This window comes from Bos grunniens, chromosome 4, assembly GCF_055505025.1.
Source record: "Bos grunniens cultivar Pamir isolate PY7600 chromosome 4, Bosgru_T2T1.0, whole genome shotgun sequence".
NCBI lineage: Eukaryota > Metazoa > Chordata > Mammalia > Artiodactyla > Bovidae > Bos > Bos grunniens.
The window spans coordinates 69,599,230-69,619,105 of record NC_141168.1 but is presented as its reverse complement, the minus strand read 5'-3'; the positions used below and the strand labels follow the sequence as shown (position 1 = coordinate 69,619,105).

The following is a 19,876-nucleotide window of genomic DNA, read 5'->3' as shown; positions in this document are numbered from 1 at the left end:
TCTGCAAGCTTCACACTTATTTATGTACTTTTCTACATAGATATTATGTATGTATTTTCCTTACATCAGTAAGGAAAACATGTTTTATAAAACACACAAAAAAGTATCTTACAGCAAGATTAGGGAAAGCTGTTCAGACTCCTAGTTTACTGTGTTGTCAAAAGTGAAAGTCTGCCCAAAGCCTGTGTGTGTGTGTGTGTGTGTGTGTGTAAGTGTGTGTGTACGTGTAGGGAAGTGATGAAAAGAACAGTGCTTGTTTTGGTTGTTAGTTCCTTTTCATGGTTTCTGGTTTATTCCATTTTGTGCTTACTTTGATGGGAAATCAGGAGACAAATCAGGAAGTAATAGAAGTTGAAATAGCAGAGCTCCTTGATAAATATCCCAATGTAGTATCCTGCCATGCACTTACTTGAAAATGTTTGCATATATATATATTGTCTGTCTACCACTTTGAATCGAAAAACTTTGGAAAACCAAGACCTTTCACCTCAAAGGCTAGTGATACCTTTTGAGTGGAGACTCCCTGGAGCAATACAGAAGAAACTTAAAAAGCAAGGGCACGTAACTTCCATGTCTATTGAGAGTGTTTTTCTAAAACCTCAGTCAATATGGTATTTACATATAATTTTCAAATAAAAAATAAGACAACATAAGATCCAAAATATATTTGTGGTTACAAGGACTCTGGGACAGAATTTGAACTCTGCACTTTTATGACCAGGAAGACAATACCTGGTCTAGAAGACAATGCTGGGCATTCGGTTGTAGCAGAAGTCTTTTTGTATTTCCAGATTACCATAAAAGGATACTGTCTGCCCAAGTCTTTTTTCCTTAATGGCACTCTGCAAACTGAGTGATTAGTAAGCCAGTTTTTCTCTTGGAACCTAAGAGGCTGTTCTAAGAGCAACAGTGTTTTGATCCTGTGAATCACATGTAAATGAAGCCCTCTTTGCTTTTTACTTGGAGACAGTGTTTAGATTAATCTGTATATTTGGGTTGTTGGAAAAGAAATAAGCTTTCTGATCGAGAATTCCTGATTGGCTTGCCACAGGTCGCTGAATCTTCCCTTGAAGTTTTCACTTGAGTTGATTCATTTGGACAGGAGGTAATGGAGTTCTTGTCTTCACAGAACTGCCTAGAAGTCTTGTGTAGGCACGGAGGGCTGGAGCCGGAAAGAAGAGATAAGTGTAATCGGACCGCACACGATGTTGCTACTGATGACTGCAAGCACCTGCTGGAGAATCTGAGTGAGTGCCTGTGCAGCTGCGCGGCTTGTCCTGCATCCACAATGCAGGGGCCTCTGGGACTGTGGGGAAGATGCTGATGCAGCTTCAGTTTTCTCATTCTCTTCTTAACTTCCATTCAACACTAGCTGCTATAGAAACACTGATTATAAATGGGATACTTTTATTTTTCCATGTAGAATGGCTTTTTACAGAATTACTGAAACAGTGCTAGCTCTTTCTAGTCTTTGACCTTGGACAATATTTAATAATCATTGCTTTTTTTCTTCTGACTTAGATTATCTTTCTAGACATGAGACTGGGAAGGTACAAAAAAAAAAAAATCATGGCCAACTAGTTTGCTATTAGCTGTCTGTGTGAATGTAGGCAGGTCAGTTATCTCTCAATATCTGGTTGCCTGCCTGTCTAGGAAGATAACCTTTTGATTCCATTCTAGCTCTGAGAGTATATGCTTCTCAGCACATGCTGTGAAAGTTTCACTTGCGGGTGTGTGAATATGGAGTTCTCAGTTCATTTCAGTCGCTCAATTGTGTCCAACTCTTTGTGACCCCATGAACTGTAGCATTCCATGCATCCCTGTCCATCACCAACTCCCGGAGTCCACCCAAACTCATGTCCATTGAGTCGGTGATGCCATCCAACCATCTCATCCTCTGTCGTCCCCTTCTCCTCCTGCCCTCAATCTTTCCCAACATCAGGGTCTTTTCAAATGAGTCAGCTCTTCCCATCAGGTGGCCAAAGTATTGGAGTTTCAGCTTCAACATCAGTCCTTCCAGTGAACACCCAGGACTGACCTCCTTTAGGATGGACTGGTTGGATTGCCTTGTAGTCCAAGGGACTCTCAAGAGTCTTCTCCAACACCACAGTTCAAAAGCATCAATACTTCATCGCTCAGCTTTCTTTATACTCCAACTCTCACATCCATACATGACTATTGGAAAAACCATAGCCTTGACTAGACAGACCTTTGTTGGCAAAGTAATGTCTCTGCTTTTGAATATGCTATCTAGGTTGGTCATAACTTTCCTTCCAAGGAGGAAGCGTCTTTTAATTTCATGGCTGCAGTCACCATCTGCAGTGATTTTGGAGCCCCCCAAAAAATAAAGTCAGCCACTGTTTCCACTGTTTCCCCATCTATTTGCCATGAAGTGACGGGACCGGGTGCCATCTTAGTTTTCTGAATGTTGAGTTTAAAGCCAACTTTTTCACTCTCCTCTTTCACTTTCATCAGGAGGCTTTTTTTTTTTGCATCCAAGTACTGCATTTCAGACTCTTTTGTTGACCATGATGGTGACTCCATTTCCTCTAAGGGATTCCTGCCCACAGTAGTAGATATAATGGTCATCTGAGTTAAATTCACCCATTCCAGTCCATTTTAGTTCGCTGATTCCTAGAATGTCAACGTTCACTCTTGCCACCTCCTGTTTGACCACTTCCAGTTTGCTCTTGATTCATGGACCTAACATTCTAGGTTCCTATGCAGTAATGCTCTTTACAGCATTGTACCTTGCTTCTCTCACCAGTCATATCCACAACTGGGTGTTGTTTTTGCTTTGGCTCCATCCCTTCATTCTTTCTGAAGTTATTTCTCCACTGATCTTCAGTAGCATATTGGGCACCTACCAACCTGGAGTGCTAGATCAAATGAAATAGTCCGACCTCTTATGTCAGGATGATCACTCACCCCATCCGGTCAGCCAGCCCTCTCAGTAGTTGGTCTTGAGCTTACATTCTAACACTGAGACAGAAAATGAACAATAAACATAAGAAATGATTCATTATATAGTATGTGAGATGATAATATGTGCTACATAAAAGACCAAGAGGGATGGGGAGTGAGAGGGTAGGTTTCAATTTTTAAAATGATAGGCAGGTAGCCTCACCACTAAGACATCTGAGCAAACACTTGGAGGTGAGGAAGGGGTAGCTCTGAGACTCTCTCAGGTAAGAACTTTCCAGGCAGAGTGTCAAGTGGACTGATGCCCTAACAAGTAGGAGCCTATCTGTGTGTTTGAGGAATGGCACTCAGGGCTGAATGACCAGGTTGGAATGAGTGAGGGAAGGAAATAGGAAGACAGGTCAAAGAATTTACAGGAGGGCAGGAGGGTGGAGCCATTTTGGGGACTTAAGGTAGCTATTTCAGTGTTTGAGCATAGGAGTGATGGGACCTGGTGTACATTTTTTTTTTTAAGAATTTCTGTCCTTTTTTAAATTTAGGAACATTATAAGCAATCCTACCCTATTAAAAAAGATATTTGTTAGCTATTTCATGATAGAATTTGCTTTTATTGACTTAGACATAAATGAGCTTCTAACTAATACAACATTGTAAACCAACTGTATTCCAAAAAAATTGCTTAAATAGTTACTAAGAAAAGATAAAATCAAAGGAATCTCATAATAATTGTAAAAGCGAATCCTGGCAATGTCCCTAATAAGAATGGTGTACATTATAATGGTGTCTCTAACTGCTTTGTCAACCATCAACTAGGAAGTCACAGGCCTAATGTAGCCAATAATGACGTCTCAGTTCAGGATTGTAGTAGATAAGGACATGTGGGTTCTGGATATAGCTAAGGATAAGCCAACAGAACTTCCTAATCACTGACTGTGAATTACGAGAGAGGGGATTTATGGATAACGCCCAAGATTTTCAGCCTGAACAACTGGCAGTATAGCGTTGCCCTCAGCTGTCAAGGGAAAGGCTGTGGGTGAAGCTGATTTTGTCGACAAAGATCAGGAGTTACATTTTGAATTATGAATTTGAGATATCTTTTAGGGTGTCTCTGTAGGAGGTATCAGATAAGCAAGAATTCTGAAGATGGGTATGAGCTGGGTTTACATATCTGAGAATCAGCAGTCTAGAGATAGTTTTTAAAGTCATGGAACTGGATTAGGTTATGAAGGCAGTGAACACAGATTAAAAAAAATAAGAGAAATAAATGAGCCTTGCCAGACTCTATTATTAAGAAGTCTGCAAAATGGCACCCCACTCTAGTACTCTTGCCTGGAAAATCCCATGGACGGAGGAGCCTGGTAGGCTGGAGTCCATGGGGTTGCGAAGAGTCGAACATGACTGAGTGACTTCACTTTGACTTCTCACTTTCATGCATTGGAGAAGGAAATGGCAACCCACTCCAGTGTTCTTGCCTGGAGAATCCCAGGGACAGCAGAGCCTGGTGGGCTGCTGTCTTATGGGGTTGCACAGAGTTGGACACGACTGAAGTGACTGAGCAGCAGCAAACAGGGAAGGGGCCAGCAAAGGAACAACATTAGAGGATGACCAGTGAAATGTGAGGAAATCCATGAGGAGTGAATTGAAGAGCAGAGAGATCAGTTATGTTGGAAGCTGTTGAATAAAGACTGAAAATAAAATCTAGTAGTTGGTCATTTCCCCTTCATGGATCCCAGGCTTCTTGTGGTGAAAGGGCTTGCATAACTCAGTGAAGCCATGAGCCTTGCCATGCAGGGCCACCCAAGATGAATGGGTCATAGTGAAGAGTTAAGATAAAATGTGGTCCACTGCAGGAAGAAGTATTTTTTGCCAAGAGAACCCAATCAACAGTATGAAGAGGCAAACAGATACAACACCGGAAGGGGAGCCCTCTGTGTGAGAAGGTGTCCAATATGCTACAGAGGAAGAGCAGAGGGCAATTACTAATAGCTCCAGGAAGAATGAAGTGTCTGGGCTAAAGCAGAAATGATGCTCAGTTGTGGATGTGTCTGGTGGTGAAAGTAAAGTCTGATGCAGTAAAGAACAATATTGCATAGGAACCTGGAATGTTAGGTCCATGAATCAAGGTAAATTGGACGTGGTCAAGCAGGAGATGGCAAGATTGAACATCAACATCTTAGCAATCAGTGACTGAAATGGACAAGAATGGGCAAATTTAATTCAGATGACCATTGCATCTACTACTGTGGGCAAGACTCACTTAGAAGAAATGCAATAGCCCTCATAGAGTCCAATACGCAATACTTCGGTGCAATCTCAAAAATGATAGAATGATCTCAGTTCATTTCCAAAGCAAACCATTCAGCATCACAGTAATCCAAGTCAGTGTGCCAACCACTGATGCAGAAGAAGCTGAAGCTGACTGCTTCTATGAAGAATTACAAGACTTTCTAGAACCAACACCAAAAAAAGATGTCTTTTCATCATAGGGGATTTGAATGCAAAAGTAGGAAGTCAAGAGAGACCCAGAATAACAGGCAAGTTTGGCCTCAGAGTACAAAATAAAGAAGCAGGGCAAAGGCTAATAAGAGTTTTCTTAAGAGAACACACCGGTCGTAGCAAATACCATTTTCCAACAACCCAAGATATACTATATGTGGACATCACCAGGTGGTCAATACCAATATCAGATTGATTATGTTCTTCACAGACCCAGATGGAGAAACTCTATATAGTCGGCAAAAAAACAAGACCTGGAGCTGCCTGTGGCACACATCATGGGCTTCTTATTGCAAAACTTAGGCTTTAATTAAAGAAAGTAGGGAAAACCATTAGGCCATTCAGGTATGACCTAAATCAAATCCCGTATGATTATACAGTGATGGTGACGACTAGCTTCAAAGGAGTAGATCTGATAGAGTGTCTGAAGAACTATGGACAGAGGTTCATAACATTGTACAGGAGTTAGTGATCAAAACCATACCAAAGAAAAAGAAATGCAGGATGGCAAAGTGGTTGTCTGAGGAGGCTTTACAAATAGCTGAGAAAGAAGAGAAGTGAAGGGCAAAGGAGAAAAGGAAAGATATACCCAACTGAATGCAGAGTTCCAGAGAATAGCAAGGAACGGTAAGAAGCCCTTCATAAATGAACAGTGCGAAGAAGTAAACAATAGAATGGGAAATACCAGAGATCACTTCAAGAAACTTGGAAATATCAAGGGAACATTTCATGTGAGGATGGTGCATGATAGAAGACAGAAATGGTAAGGACCTAACAGAAGCAGAAGAGATTAAGAAGAGGGGGCAAGAATACACCAAAGAACTATACAAGAAAGGTCTTAATGACCCAGATAACCACGATGGTGTGGTAACTCACCTACAGCCAGACATCCTGGAGTGTGAAATTAAGTGGGCCTTAGGAAGCATTACTACGAGCAAAGCTAGTAGAGGTGAAGGAATTCCAGTTGAGCTATTTAAAATCCTAAAAAATGATGCTGTTGAAGTGCTGCATTCAATATGTCAGCAAATTTGGAAAACTCAGCAGTGGCCATAGGACTAGAAAAGGTTAATTTTCATTCCAGCCCCAGAGAAGAGCAATGCCATAGATATTCAAACTACTGTACAGTTGCCCTCATTTTGCATGTTTGCAAGGTTATGCTCAAAATTCTTCAAGCTGGGCTTCAAGAGTATGTGAACCGAGAACTTCCAGATGTATAAGCTGGATTTAGAAAAGGCAGAGGAACCAGAGACCAAATTGCCAATATCCTTTGGATCACAGAAAAAGCAAGGGAATTCCTGAAAAAGCATCTATTTCTGCTTCATTGAGTATGTTAAGTCTTTGACTGTGTGGATCCCAACAGTTTGTTAAAACTTGTTAAAGAGAGGGGAGTACCAGACTCCCTTACTGTCTGCTGAGAAACCAGTATGCAGGTCAAGAAGCATGAGTTAGAACCGGACACAGAGTAGTTGACTCATTCAAAATAGGGAAAGGAGTATATCAAGGCTATCTATTGTCACCCTGCTTATTTAACTTCTGTTCACAGTACCGGGCCTCCCAAGTGGCGCTAAAGGTAAATAACCTGCCTGCCAATGCAAAAGACATAAGAGGTAGGGTTTCTATCTCTGAAAGAGGGCGTGGCAACCCATTCCAATGTTCTGGCCTGGAGAATCCCATGGACAGAGGTGCCTGGCCGGCTATAGCCCATGCGGTCACAAAGAGTCAGACAAAACTGAAGCACCTTAGCATGTACACATGCAGAGTACGTCACGCAAAATGCTGGGCTGGATGGATCATAAGCTGGAATCAAGACTGCCAGGAGAAATATCAATAAGCTCAGATATGCAGAGGATAGAACTCTAATGGCAATGACAGAAGGTGGAGAGGAACTAAAGGGCTTCTTGATGAGGGTGAAAGAGGAGAGTGAAAAACCTGGGTTAAAACTCAACATTCAAAAAACTAAGACCTTGGCATCTGGTCCTTTTGGAAACAGTGAGAAACTTTATTTTCTTGGGCTCCAAAATCACTGTAGACGGTGACTGCAGTCATGAAGATGCTTGCTCCTTGAAAGGGAAGCTGTAACAAACCTAGACAATGTATTAAAAAGCAGAGCCATCACTTTGTCCATAGAGTCAGAGCTAGGGTTTTCCCAAAAGTCATGTATGGATGTGAGAGTTGGACCATAAAAAAGGCTGAGTGTCAAAAAATGGATGTTTTCTAGCTGTGGTCCTGTGGAAGATTCTTGAGAGTCCCTTGGACTGCCCAGAGATCAAACCAGTCAATCCTAAAGGAAATCAGCCCTGAATATTCACTGGAAGGACTGATGCTGAAGCTCCAGTATTTGACCACCTGATGGGAAATGCCGATTCATTGGAAAAGACCCTGATGCTGGGAAAGTGAAAGTGAAAGTTGTTCAGCCCTGTCTGACTTTTTGCAACCCCATGGACAATCAGTTCAGTTCAGTCGCTCAGTCAGAGCCGACTCTCTGCGACCCCATGAATCCCAGCACGCCAGGCCTCCCTGTCCATCACCAACTCCGGGAGTTTACCCAAACTCATGTCCATTGAGTTGGTGATGCCATCCAGCCATCTCATCCTGTGTTGTCCCCTTCTCCTCCTGCCCCCAATCCTTCCCAGCATCAGGGTCTTTTCTAATGAGTCAACTCTTTGCATGAGGTGGCCAAAGTATTGGAGTTTCAGCTTCAGCATCAGACCTTCCAACGAACACCCAGGACTGATCTCCTTTAGGATGGACTGGTTGGATCTCTTTGCAGTCCAAGGGACTCTCAAGAGTCTTCTCCAACACCACAGTTCAAAAGCATCAATTCTTTGGCGCTCAACTTTCTTCACAGTTCAACTCTCAATCCATACATGACCACTGGAAAAACCATAGCCTTGACTAGATGGACCTTTGTTGGCAAAGTAATGTCTCTGCTTTTGAATATGCTATCTATGTTGGTCATAACTTTCCTTCCAAGGAGTAAGTGTCTTTTAATTTCATGGCTGCAGTCACCATCTGCAGTGATTTTGGAGCCCCCCAAAATAAAGTCTGACACTGTTTCCACTGTTTCCTCATCTATTTCCCATGAAGTGATGGGACCGGATGCCATGATCTTCGTTTTCTGAATGTTGAGCTTTAAGCCAACTTTTTCACTCTCCTCTTTTACTTTCATCAAGAGCCTTTTGAGTTCCTCTTCACTTTCTGCCATAAGGGTGGTGTCATCTGCATATCTGAGGTTATTGGTATTTCTCCCGGCAATCTTGATTCCAGCTTGTGCTTCTTCCAGCCCAATGTTTCTCATGATATACTCTGCATATAAGTTAAATAAGCAGGGTGACAATATACAGCCTTGACGTACTCCTTTTCCTATTGGGAACAGGTCTGCTGTTCCATGTCCAGTTGTAACTATTGCTTCCTGACCTGCATACTGGTTTCTCAAGAGGCAGGTCAGGTGGTCTGGTATCCCCATCTCTTTCAGAATTTTCCACAGATTATTGTGATCCATACAGTCAAAGGCTTTGGCGTAGTCAATAAAGCAGAAATAGATGTTTTTCTGAAACTCTCTTGCTTTTTCCATGATCCAGCAGATGTTGGCCATTTGATCTCTGGTTCTTCTGCCTTTTCTAAAACCAGCTTGAACATCTGGAAGTTCACAGTTCACGTATTGCTGAAGCCTGGCTTGGATAATTTTGAGCATTACTTTACTAGCATGTGAGATGAGTGCAATTGTGTGGTAGTTTGATCATTCTTTGGCACTGCCTTTCTTTGGGATTGGAATGAAAACTGACCTTTTCCAGTCCTGTGGCCACTGCTGAGTTTTCCAAATTTGCTGACATATTGAGTGCAGCACTTTCACAGCATCATCTTTTAGGATTTGAAATAGCTCAACTGGAGTTCCATCACCTCCACTAGTTTTGTTCACAGTGATGCTAAGGTCCACTTGACTTCACATTCCAGGATGTCTGGCTCTAGGTGAGTGATCACACCATTGTGATTATCTGGTTTGTGAAGATCTTTTTTGTACAGTTCTTTGTATTCTTGCCACCTCTTCTTAATATCTTCTGCTTATGTTATGTCCCTACCATTTCTGTCCTTTATTGTACCCATCTATGCATGAAATGTTCCCTTGGTATCTCTAATTTTCTTGAAGAGATCTCTAGACTTTCCCATTCTGTTGTGTTCATCTATTTCTTTGCATTGATCGCTGAGGAAGGCTTTCTTATCTCTCCTTGCTATTCTTTGGAACTCTGCATTCAGATATCTTTCCTTTTCTCCTTGGTTTTCACTTGGCTTCTATTCACAGCCATTTGTAAGCCCTCCCCAGACAGCCATTTTGCTTTTTTGCATTTCTTTTCCATGGGGATGATCTTGATCCCTGTCTCCTGTACAGTGTCACGAACCTCCGTCCATAGTTCATCAGGCACTCTGTCTATCAGATCTAGTCCCTTAAATCTATTTCTTACTTCCACTGTATCATCATAAGGGATTTGATTTAGGTCATACCTGAATGGTCTAGTGGTTTCCCCTACTTTCTTCAATTTAAGTCTGAATTTGGTCTATAGAGTCCATGAAATTCTCCAGGCAAGGATACTGGAGTGGATAGCCTTTGCCTTCTCCAGAGGATCTTCCCAACCCAGGGATCGAACCCAGGTCTCCCTCATGCAGGCATATTCTTTACCAGCTGAGCCACAAGAGAAGCCTGATGCTGGAAAAGATTGAAGGCAAACAGAGAAAGCAGTGGCAGAGGATGAGATGTTTAGATAGCATCACTGACTCAACAGACATGAATTTGAGCAAAGTCTGGGAAATAGTTTAGGACAGAGGAGCCTGGCATGCTACAGTCCTTGGGGTCACAATGAGTCAGATAAGACTTAGCAACTGAACAACAGGTTGGTTAGTTAATGGAAAAAGAAGAAAAGTTTAAGAAGGGGATCATAAAAATAACATATTTTTAAACATTTTGTTTTAATTTAAAACACACCAAGTAATTCTTTCATCAACTTCTAGGTGAAGCTCTTCATATTAATATGGTTCTCCTGATCGAAGTGCCATGTATTCTTACTTGAATAGATCACACCTTTAATGTTTCATCTGTGGTTTCTAGTGTTTGGGGAGTTAAACACATTTATGAAGCAAACTAATGACAATATCTGTCTCAAGACATTTAAATTTTTTTCTAATTTTATTTAGCCGTCTCATCCATGTCACATTAAAAACTTTTATAGCAGCTCCTTTGTTCAGTTTTAGAAGTGTTCTGATTTTCTAGAAGTAGGAACTCATTTCTTCAGTATCTGGAATATTTAATTTACTAATTAGGGTTTGTGTTCAACAGACATGAAGATTGGGACTAAACACAAGTGGCTTCTGCACATAATTCAGTTCATGGGAACAGAAGTACATGAGTGCTGCCCACCTGGGGGATACGTCAGCTGGTATCACAGAGAGATTGGAAGGGTTATTTTAAAAGCTTCTTCTGTACTGTTCACCGTTTATCAAGTACCTACTAGTTCTTGTAAGATAGTGTATTAACAGATAATGTGTTATACTAGTAGTGTGTTAAAGCCCCTCCGAACACAAATTCATTTACTCTTCATAGCAACTCACTTGTGCCTTCCTTCCATTTTATAGAGAAATTGAGGCATAGAGCACATAAGGCAAGGACAGATGACTAGTAGAAGGTGATCCTGAGGCCAAGCCCAAAGCCTGTGAGCCTGAAGCCACTGTCCTCAGCACGCTGACCTATTCAGCAATAACCCCTCTTCTTCATGATGTTTCCAAGGAAGGTGAGGAGAGAGGGCAGTTGAGAGTTCAGGGTCAAGAGAGGGCTCCAATTTTCTCTGACACTTTTTGAAAGAATATGAGAATCTTGCCCAGCAAAGGAATCAGGAAGTAGAACCGGCCAAATAGACAAAGATAAAGAGCTCAAGCAACATGATTCCAAAGAAACTATGAAGAGATTGGGAGACCAAAATTTACTCCAATAAACAAACATTCATTCGATGTTTAAAAAGGATGGCTGTCCTTTGCTTTGTTTTCAAAATGTTTATATCTGTTTCTTTTTTGTGTAAAATTTTTGCTGGTTTGCTTCCTATCAGGATTTCTTTTCCCTAATTTTTTTTTTTCTTCCAACAGATGCTCTTAAAATACCCTTAAGGATTTCAGTGGGTGAGACTGAACCAGGCAACTGCGGTGCTGATGACTTTGAATGTGAAAGCACAATATGTGCTTTAAATATTCGCAAACAGACATCATGGGATGATTTTTCAAAAGCAGTGAGTCAAGCTCTGACAAACCATTTCCAAGCAATCTCTTCTGATGGATGGTGGAGCCTGGAAGACATGACGTTTAGTAGCACCACCGACTCCAGCATTGGGCTCAGTGCAAGCAGTGTGCGATCCATCACCTTAGGTATCAGCAGTCCTGCAATGAAGGGAAAGTTAAATTTCTGGGTTTATTTATGTTTACGGGCTCCCTAACCTGATTCATAGTTCATTGATTAAATACATTCAGAGCTCACTTGTGGCAGCTGCTGGCGCTGGAAACCTCGAGTGTTCATAATGCAGCCATTACATAATGTTGCCTGTTGGTACAAAAATGCTTTTACACCTCAAATAATACCCAGAGAGTGAAGAATATGAAAGCCCTTGATGAGGCTTTGTGATTGCACTTGCTATTTTGATAAATGCAAGAAACTAACCACATTGCAGCTGCTTGCTAATGCACAAGCTCTGAACACAGCTCCATGTTTGTACTTGGACTGCGCCAGAGATGCAGAAGAGCAGGAACACCTTACCTTCAGGCGAGAGTTAGAAGAAGCACTTTAATGAAGAGGTAGTCAAGCCTCCCACTTGGGAGGAATCAGGGTGATAACTGGTTGTTTCTGTTTGATGGGACTCTGAAGAATTTAAAAAGATAAGATTTGCCTTCTGGTGAGCATAATACATGTACTATAAATGTTAGTTGTCCTGGTTAGTCTCTTTCCTGTTGAACTCGGAGATCTGACATCTATGGGGAACCTCCTGTGGTGTCAGGACTGTGCTGGGAGCTATATTTATATATAGACCTCACTGAGTCCTTACAGCAGGCTCATTTACAGATAACTAGTTACAAGATAACTTGCCTGAGGTCACACGGCTAAGGAACAAAGCAGTTAATTCTCAAATCCCAGTCTGTCTGATAGGAAAGTCTGTGTATTTTCAATAGCACCATGTTGCAAAAGAAGAGTCAAGATTGAGGAAAGGGCAGGTCTCAGCATGTGATTAATGTATCAGCTTGTATTAGAAAGTGTTTCATTCTGTTCAGACATATACCCTACATCACTCTGAAAATATATACATCCACTCATTTTTGAAGCAGATTATTCACCATTTAATTTTATGGATTGTTACGATCTTAAAATGATTATTACAGAATTATTATATCATTTTAGAAGTACATTTAGAAAAGGAAGTCAAATGATTCTCAGGACCTCATTTGCCCACAGGTGCAGTGTTATTTAAAGTGTGGGTCTGCCCAGGGATCTGTGGTTCTTCTGACTTCCAATAAACGAAGTCAGTGCAGCCCTGCTTTGAAGGAAAAGGCCCTCCGTCATCAGCGCTCATCCGGCTAATCCGGAAACTGGGGGAAGGCAGGTGGTGTTCACCACCGTCAGATCCATGTACTTCTGTGAGCAGCGGGTGCGAAGGCCAGTCTGTTCTGGTGTTCATTATTATCCCCGAGTACTTGGGAACCCAAGTAGCATTTCGTATCTAAAAAAATCATTGAGTTCAGTGGGCTAGGTCTTTAGTTTGGTACCTGGCTGTGGCCACTTGATGATTGGTGACTACAGGCATACCTCAGGGATACTACAAGTTCAGTTCCAGACCACAGCAATAAAAGTTTCCCAATATAAATCATGTCACATGTATTTTTTGGTTTCTCAGTGCAAATAAAAATTACTTACAATACACTGCAGTTTATTAAGTGTACAGTAGCAATGTCTAAAAAACTATACATACTAAATTAAAAACTTTTGCTAAAACGTGCTTGCCATTGTCTGAACCTTCAGCAAGTTATAATCTTTTTGCAGTAGTAACATCAAAGATCACTGATCACAGATCACCATAACATATATAATGAGAGTGAAAACATTTGAAATATTGTGGAAATTACCAAAAATGTGACACAGGCACAAAGTGAGCAAATGGGCTGTTGGAAAAATGGCACTGATAGACTTGATCCATGCAAGATCAAGAACCTTCAGTTTGTAAATAACAATAACTGCAACATGCAAAAAAGCAAGCACAATAAAAGGAGGTATGCCTCCATAATACTGTTATTATGTGTGTCTATGAGAAACTGTACTGGATCAATAACCTAAGCTGGATTAAAGGGACCAAGGGCAACAGAGAAACAGTGAGTTACAGGTGAGCTATATGTGCATTTTGGGGGCGTGCAGAGGACAGGCATTTAGGAATTCATCTATGGAAGGAAGGGATGAATGTAAGTGCTTATGACTGCTCCCTCCCCAGAATGGACACTTACAGAGCGGGGCCGTTTTTTCTGAGCAAGAGTGAGCAGAGAGCCCAGACTGTGAAAGGTTTGATATATTCTGAGCCCCTGAAGTTGCCTGTGAATCCAAAATGTGTTGGAAAGGGTATCAGGGACCAGATCATAAAGGATCTCTGGCCTCATTCAACGTGCTCCAGCTTTGTGAAGCAGGCACTGGAGGAACCATGGAAGGGTGTCATGTCCTTTGTTCTTAAAAACTACACCCTGGACATATTGTTTATATTTGCATTCTCGATTTTGTTCAATCCCTATAGCTTGCAGGCCTCCCACTGACTGTCAGTGAAAGTTATGCTGGAGTTAACCCTTTGTGTGACCCTTTCCATAGTCTGTGTCTCTGACAGTCCAAGCTCTAGAGTCCTCTAGGGTCTCACACAGGAGAGTGTACATTGACTCTTATAAGAATTCCTTCTAAGCGTCTCTTGATATTTCCTTTTACCTTTTTTTGAACTAGGAAATGTGCCATGGTCAGCAGGTCAAAGCTTCACCCAGTCCCCATGGGACTTCATGAGAACGAATAAAGCAGAGCAGGTCACTGTGCTTTTGTCAGGTAAGGGTATTCCAAACTGAGGCGATGTTGAGAGTTTGCATCATGAGTGTTTCATGATTCATGATTTTGTCCTGTGTCCCCAAGCCATGCATGCATGACTCCCATTACTGAGTAGTTAGATATTTTTTGAAATATTTGACTAAGGAGAAGAAAAATCAAAAGCCATGTTTTTGACACCTGTGATGATGTCTGTTCTGATCACTGATTGCTGCAACTCTGATTGCATTTCTCATTAGGAAAAAGCTGATGTGCTGATAAGAAAGTGACAGATACCATGTTAAGAGAAGTGTCTTATTGCTGTCAAGTACAGCGTATGACGAATGTGATTATTATGGTACAAGCTAATCTTCAGTGAGCATCTACTGTGTGCTTGGTCCTGCTGTTTACAGAACATGACAAGTATAAGTTCATGTAATCCTTACAACAGCGTAATTAAGATAGGTATCTCTGTTTATCCTCATTTTATGTATAAGGAAGTTGAGGTTCAGAGAGATTGATGTTCTTTTCTGAGTGTGTGCAGCTAGTAAGTAGTATAGGAATTCTCAGTTTCCCAGCCCTTAATGCTAAAAGGCTACTGATTTTATCATGTATTTCCCAGGTTTGGGAATGGAGCTTTTAAAAATTCAGTTTCAACTAATAAAGTTTTATTTGATTATTTGACCTAAGTTTTTTTTTTTTTTTAAAAAAGCCTGAGACCATTCCAGAAAATTCCTTCAGGCTCGAACGCCATGTTGAGAGAGTGGCAGGCAGCATACAGAAGTGGGTGGATGTGGGGGTCAGAATTTGGGAATGCACCTGTACATTGATGCTGGCAAAGCTAGAACTTCTGAGGATTGGTATTATACATGGCTTATAAGCAGTAGAATATTGAGTCCAGCAATCAGAGAAGATACAAGCTACAGTGTTGGAACCTGGATGTGAAGGTCCTGGTCGTGATTGACAGGGGATAGGTGGGCTCCCCCTGGGGGAGTTCAGGCTAGCTGAGGAACTCTTGGGAGCCACGGCAGGGGCTGTTTCTCAGCCAGTCCAAGGTGTCACAGCATTTTCACGACGGTAAAGGCACACTGGTTCCTCTTGGCCACATGTCAGCTCTGCCTACAGAAGTCAATAACCATCTTGTATCTTACATTCGGCTCTGTTAGGTTTTGATCATTCTTACAATTGACGTGAAGAGCCCATCTTCCTTCTGTGTGTTTCCTTCTCTCAGGGCCTCAGGAGGGCTGCCTCAGTAGTGTGACCTACGCGTCTATGATCCCTCTTCAGATGCTGCAGAACTACCTCAGACTGGTAGGTGGACCTGCCAGGTGGAGTCTTACGCTTCTGGCCCCAGTGAGGATTAGTTGGTTGCACAGTTTTATGCTGAGAGCTGTGTGAGCCCCTCCTTCCCCTGTGCTCTGAGCTCATGACCTTTCCAGGGCCCCCTCCCTGGAAAACTGCTGGTATCTTGCCTGGAAATTGCTGGGACCGAGAGACTGCATGTAACCTGCCAACTTTTATAGTTTGGGCAGGAGGAGGGTGTCTTTTCCTAACAAAGACTTGGCATCAAGTAATTGCTCATTAATATGGAAGAGAATGACTGTAGCTATCAAGATGCCTGGCTGTAAACCTACTCAATTTAAAATTAAGTAAATATGCTAGCGTTAGTATTATATTGGTTTGCCACTTCAACAGAAGCAATTATAGCTTGGACAGTACAGAAGTTTATTTTCTCAAACACAGGAGTCCCAGCATATGTGAGGGGCCCAGGGAGGCAGAAGGTGCAGGGTCTCAGGGTCTCAGTTCCATCTCTCTCCCAAGCTCCTTGCCCTTAGGGGTCATGTGTGGGCTTGGTCAGTCAGTCAGTGCTCCCAGGGTCCAGCCTGAGGGAGGAGAGCCAGGAGGGCAAGTCCCTGCCTTTCAGAGAAGCTGCACACACCCTTCCTGCCCAAGGAATTAAACACGTGTTCACACCAAACTGGGAGTGTGGACTTGCTGGGCAACCAGGCATTCAGCTAAAACTGTTATTAAAAGGAAGTTCTGTTATTAAAAGGAAGAAGGGAATATGATTATCAGGAAAGAGTAGCAAATTCTAGATACAAAATGGATAGATTTAATGCTTTGCATTTGTCCAGTACTTATCATGTGCCAGGCAGTATGAGGTAGCCAACACTGTCCATCTTATAGACCAGGAACCTGAAGAAGCAGAGAGGTAAGAACGTGCTCAAGGCCATGAGCCACTTACCACAAACCAGTGAGCGATAAAGCCTTGTGTCAGCAAGTCCCTGACACACACATATGTCTCTGCATGTGAAATGCATCTCAAACTAATATTGAAGGTATAAAATATTGAACCATCATCTTGCCTTAATTTGGAAAGCTTAAAAAAAAAAATGAATGGCTTTGACTCTGAGCCTTTACACAAGTTGTTTCCATTAACTGAATTGATGTCTTTGATCCTGATGGAAAGAAGTTTTCAAAATCTTTCCATTGATCTAGCTAGGTTTACCACTGGCATTGACCTTTCTAAAAACAGCATATAAACATTCAAAGGCTTCACAATTTAGGAGACAGAGTGTCTTCTAAATCTGATACTTTCTCCACCCACCCCACCCCCAGCCCTTCTCTCTCTCTCTCTTTTTTTTTTTTTTTTGCTATTTGCTCCTCTCTCTATGAAGGATCAAAGAAAGCCTGAGGGTTACATGGAAACGGGAAAGAAAGCTGTCTTATTCCTTTGCTTCAGTGAAGGTTAAAGTTATGTGACCAACTGGATTTCAGGAATGTGAGTCTAGGCTCTCAGTAAAATCGGTGGGTAGAATCAGGGCTTTTCAATCACCTGTTGAGATGATAAAATGACTAGAAAGGTGATGCAACCAGATTACAACTGTACATTAGTCTTGACTGACTGGCTCAGTCAAATGGAATTTCTGCTAGTCATACTGCATGCATGCTAAGTCACTTCAGTTGTGTCCGACTCTTTGCAGCTCTTTGGACTGTAGCCCACCAGGCTCCTCTGTCCATGGGATTTTCCAGGCAAGAATATTGGAGTGGGTTGCCGTGCCCTCCTCTAGGGGATCTTCCTGACCAAGGGATCGAAGCACTCACTTTAAAATTTAAAGTGACCCTGGTGGCTCAGTTGGTGGAGAATCTGCAAGCCAATGCAGGAGATGTGTGGGTTTGATCCCTGGGTCGGGAAGATCACAGAAGAGTTGGACATACAGGCAAGGATAACAAACACATAGTCATTGTGACTGTTTCTCCTTCTTTGCGTACATGCTAAGTCACTGCAGTGGTGTCTAACTCTCTGTGACCCTATGGACTGCAGCCTGCCAGGCTCCCCTGTCCATGTGATTCTCCAGGCAAAAATACTGGAGTGGGTTGCTGTGTCCTCCTCCATTGTCCTTCTATAAAAGATTATAAACCCTTTATGGAGATTGGCCATCTGTGATGTATTCTTATATCCTGTTTAGTTATTTAATTTGGTTGTTATTTGTTGAGAAGCTCCTAAATGCAGGCAGTGTTTTAGAAACTTAGGATATAGCTATGTATAAGCTGCATTCCTTGACCTCATGGAGCTTACACTGTAAGCTGTGTAAGTATGTGTACAGTATCTGCCCCAGATGGATAAATACATCTGTAACGTGATATCCAGTACTAATTATAAGTGTAACGAGAAATAGAGCAGATAAGGAGGTAAAGAGCTAATGAAAGGGGTGGCAGAAAGAGCTTTTGAATGGAGTTATTAGGAGAAATCTTTCTATTATGATGCATAGACAGAAAACTAAATGAAGTGAAGGTAGAAGCCTTGAGGAGGGTATCTGAAGCAGAAAGAACAGCTGGTACAGATGTGTCTAGGCTGGCAGTGAGGTTTGAGAGATGACCAGAAGCCAGATCATGCAGGACCAAAGCATGGACTTTGAATTTTATTCCAGTTATGATAGGAAGCCGCTGGTAGGATTTGAGCTAGAGGAACATACACCACAATAACTGAAGTGTTGACAATCTATACAGTAGACATGGAAACCTAGTAATACCCGAGTTTTGAGTATTTATTTTAAGCATACCTTGTTTTATTGGACTTTGTAGATACTGCTTTATTTTAATTTTTTTTTAACAACAAATTGAAGGTTTGTTGACAGTCCTGTGTGGGGAGGTCTGTTGCCACTATTTTCCACCAGCATTTGCTCATTTCCTGTTTCTTATGGTAATTCTCCCAATATTTCAAATTTTTTTCATTATTATGTTTGTCATGGTGATCTGTGATCCATGATCTTTGATATTACTACCACTACTACTGGCTGAAGGCCCAGATGATGGTTAGCATTTTTTTAGCAATAAAGTCTTTTTTAATTGGGCTTCCCAGGTGGCACAGTGGATTAGGGTATGCACATTGCTTTTTAAACATTTAATAGATGACAGTATGGTATAAACATAAATTTTATTAAAAAAAAAACATAAATTTTATATTCACTGGCAACTGAGAAAGTCATGTGACTTGCTTTGTTGAGATACTTTATTGCAGTGGTCTGGAACCAGACCAGCATGCCTGTGTATGCCAAGCTTTGTTATAAGTATATAGATGGTTTCCTTTAATCATTCTATGAGATGGCTACTTATACCAGTTACTCTCATTTTAAAGGTGAACAGACCAAGACTATTTGCTCAGGATCCTCAGGGAGAAAGTGGTAGCACCTAAGGAATGGAGCCTAGGCTGCCTTCCATTCTTATGCATGTTATCAGAGTTTATACTAGTTATTAATCTATTGGATTAGACATAGTTGTAGTAAACGGTTTTACTGTATGTGTGTGTGGTTAGGGCTTCCCAGGTGGCGCTAGTGGTAAAGAACACGCGTGCCAGTGCAAGTAGACGTAAGAAACACGGCTTCCATCCCTGGGTCAGAAAGATCCCCTGGAGAAGGAAATGGCAGTCCACTCCCGTATTCTTGCCTAGAGAATCCCATGGACAGAGGGGCCTGAAGGGCTACAGTCCATAGAGTCTCAAAGAGTCGGACCTGATTGAAGCAACTTAGCACATGCTCAGTCACTCAGTTGTGTTCTGCTCTTTGAGATCCCGTGGACTGAAGCCCAACAGGCTTTTCTGTGCATGGGATTTTTTCCTAGGCAAGAATAGTGGAGTGGGTTGCCATTTCCTCCTCTAGGGGATCTTCCTTACCCAGGGATTGAACCCACGTCTCCTGCATTGGCAGGTGGATTCTTTACAGCTGATCCATATGGGAAGCACAATATGTGTAAATGCGGTAAATAGAATTCATGTATTGAAGCACTCATGCAGAAAACCAAATGGAGTGAAACCTTTAAATCAGACTTTTTTTTTAATTTAAATGATGTTAATTTTAAATACTGTTCTTTCCCTGAATAGTTAAATAA

General features: G+C 41.7%; 1 protein-coding gene across 1 annotated transcript in view; it reads left to right on the top strand.

Annotated features, from left to right (window-relative positions):
* Positions 1–19,876, top strand: part of CTTNBP2 (cortactin binding protein 2) — a 167,677-nt gene that overhangs the window by 111,212 nt on the left and 36,589 nt on the right. Inside the window, 4 exon segments of the mRNA XM_086396789.1 lie at positions 1,130–1,247; positions 11,548–11,823; positions 14,417–14,512; positions 15,720–15,799. Coding sequence (XP_086252915.1) covers positions 1,130–1,247; positions 11,548–11,823; positions 14,417–14,512; positions 15,720–15,799 — 570 coding nt within the window.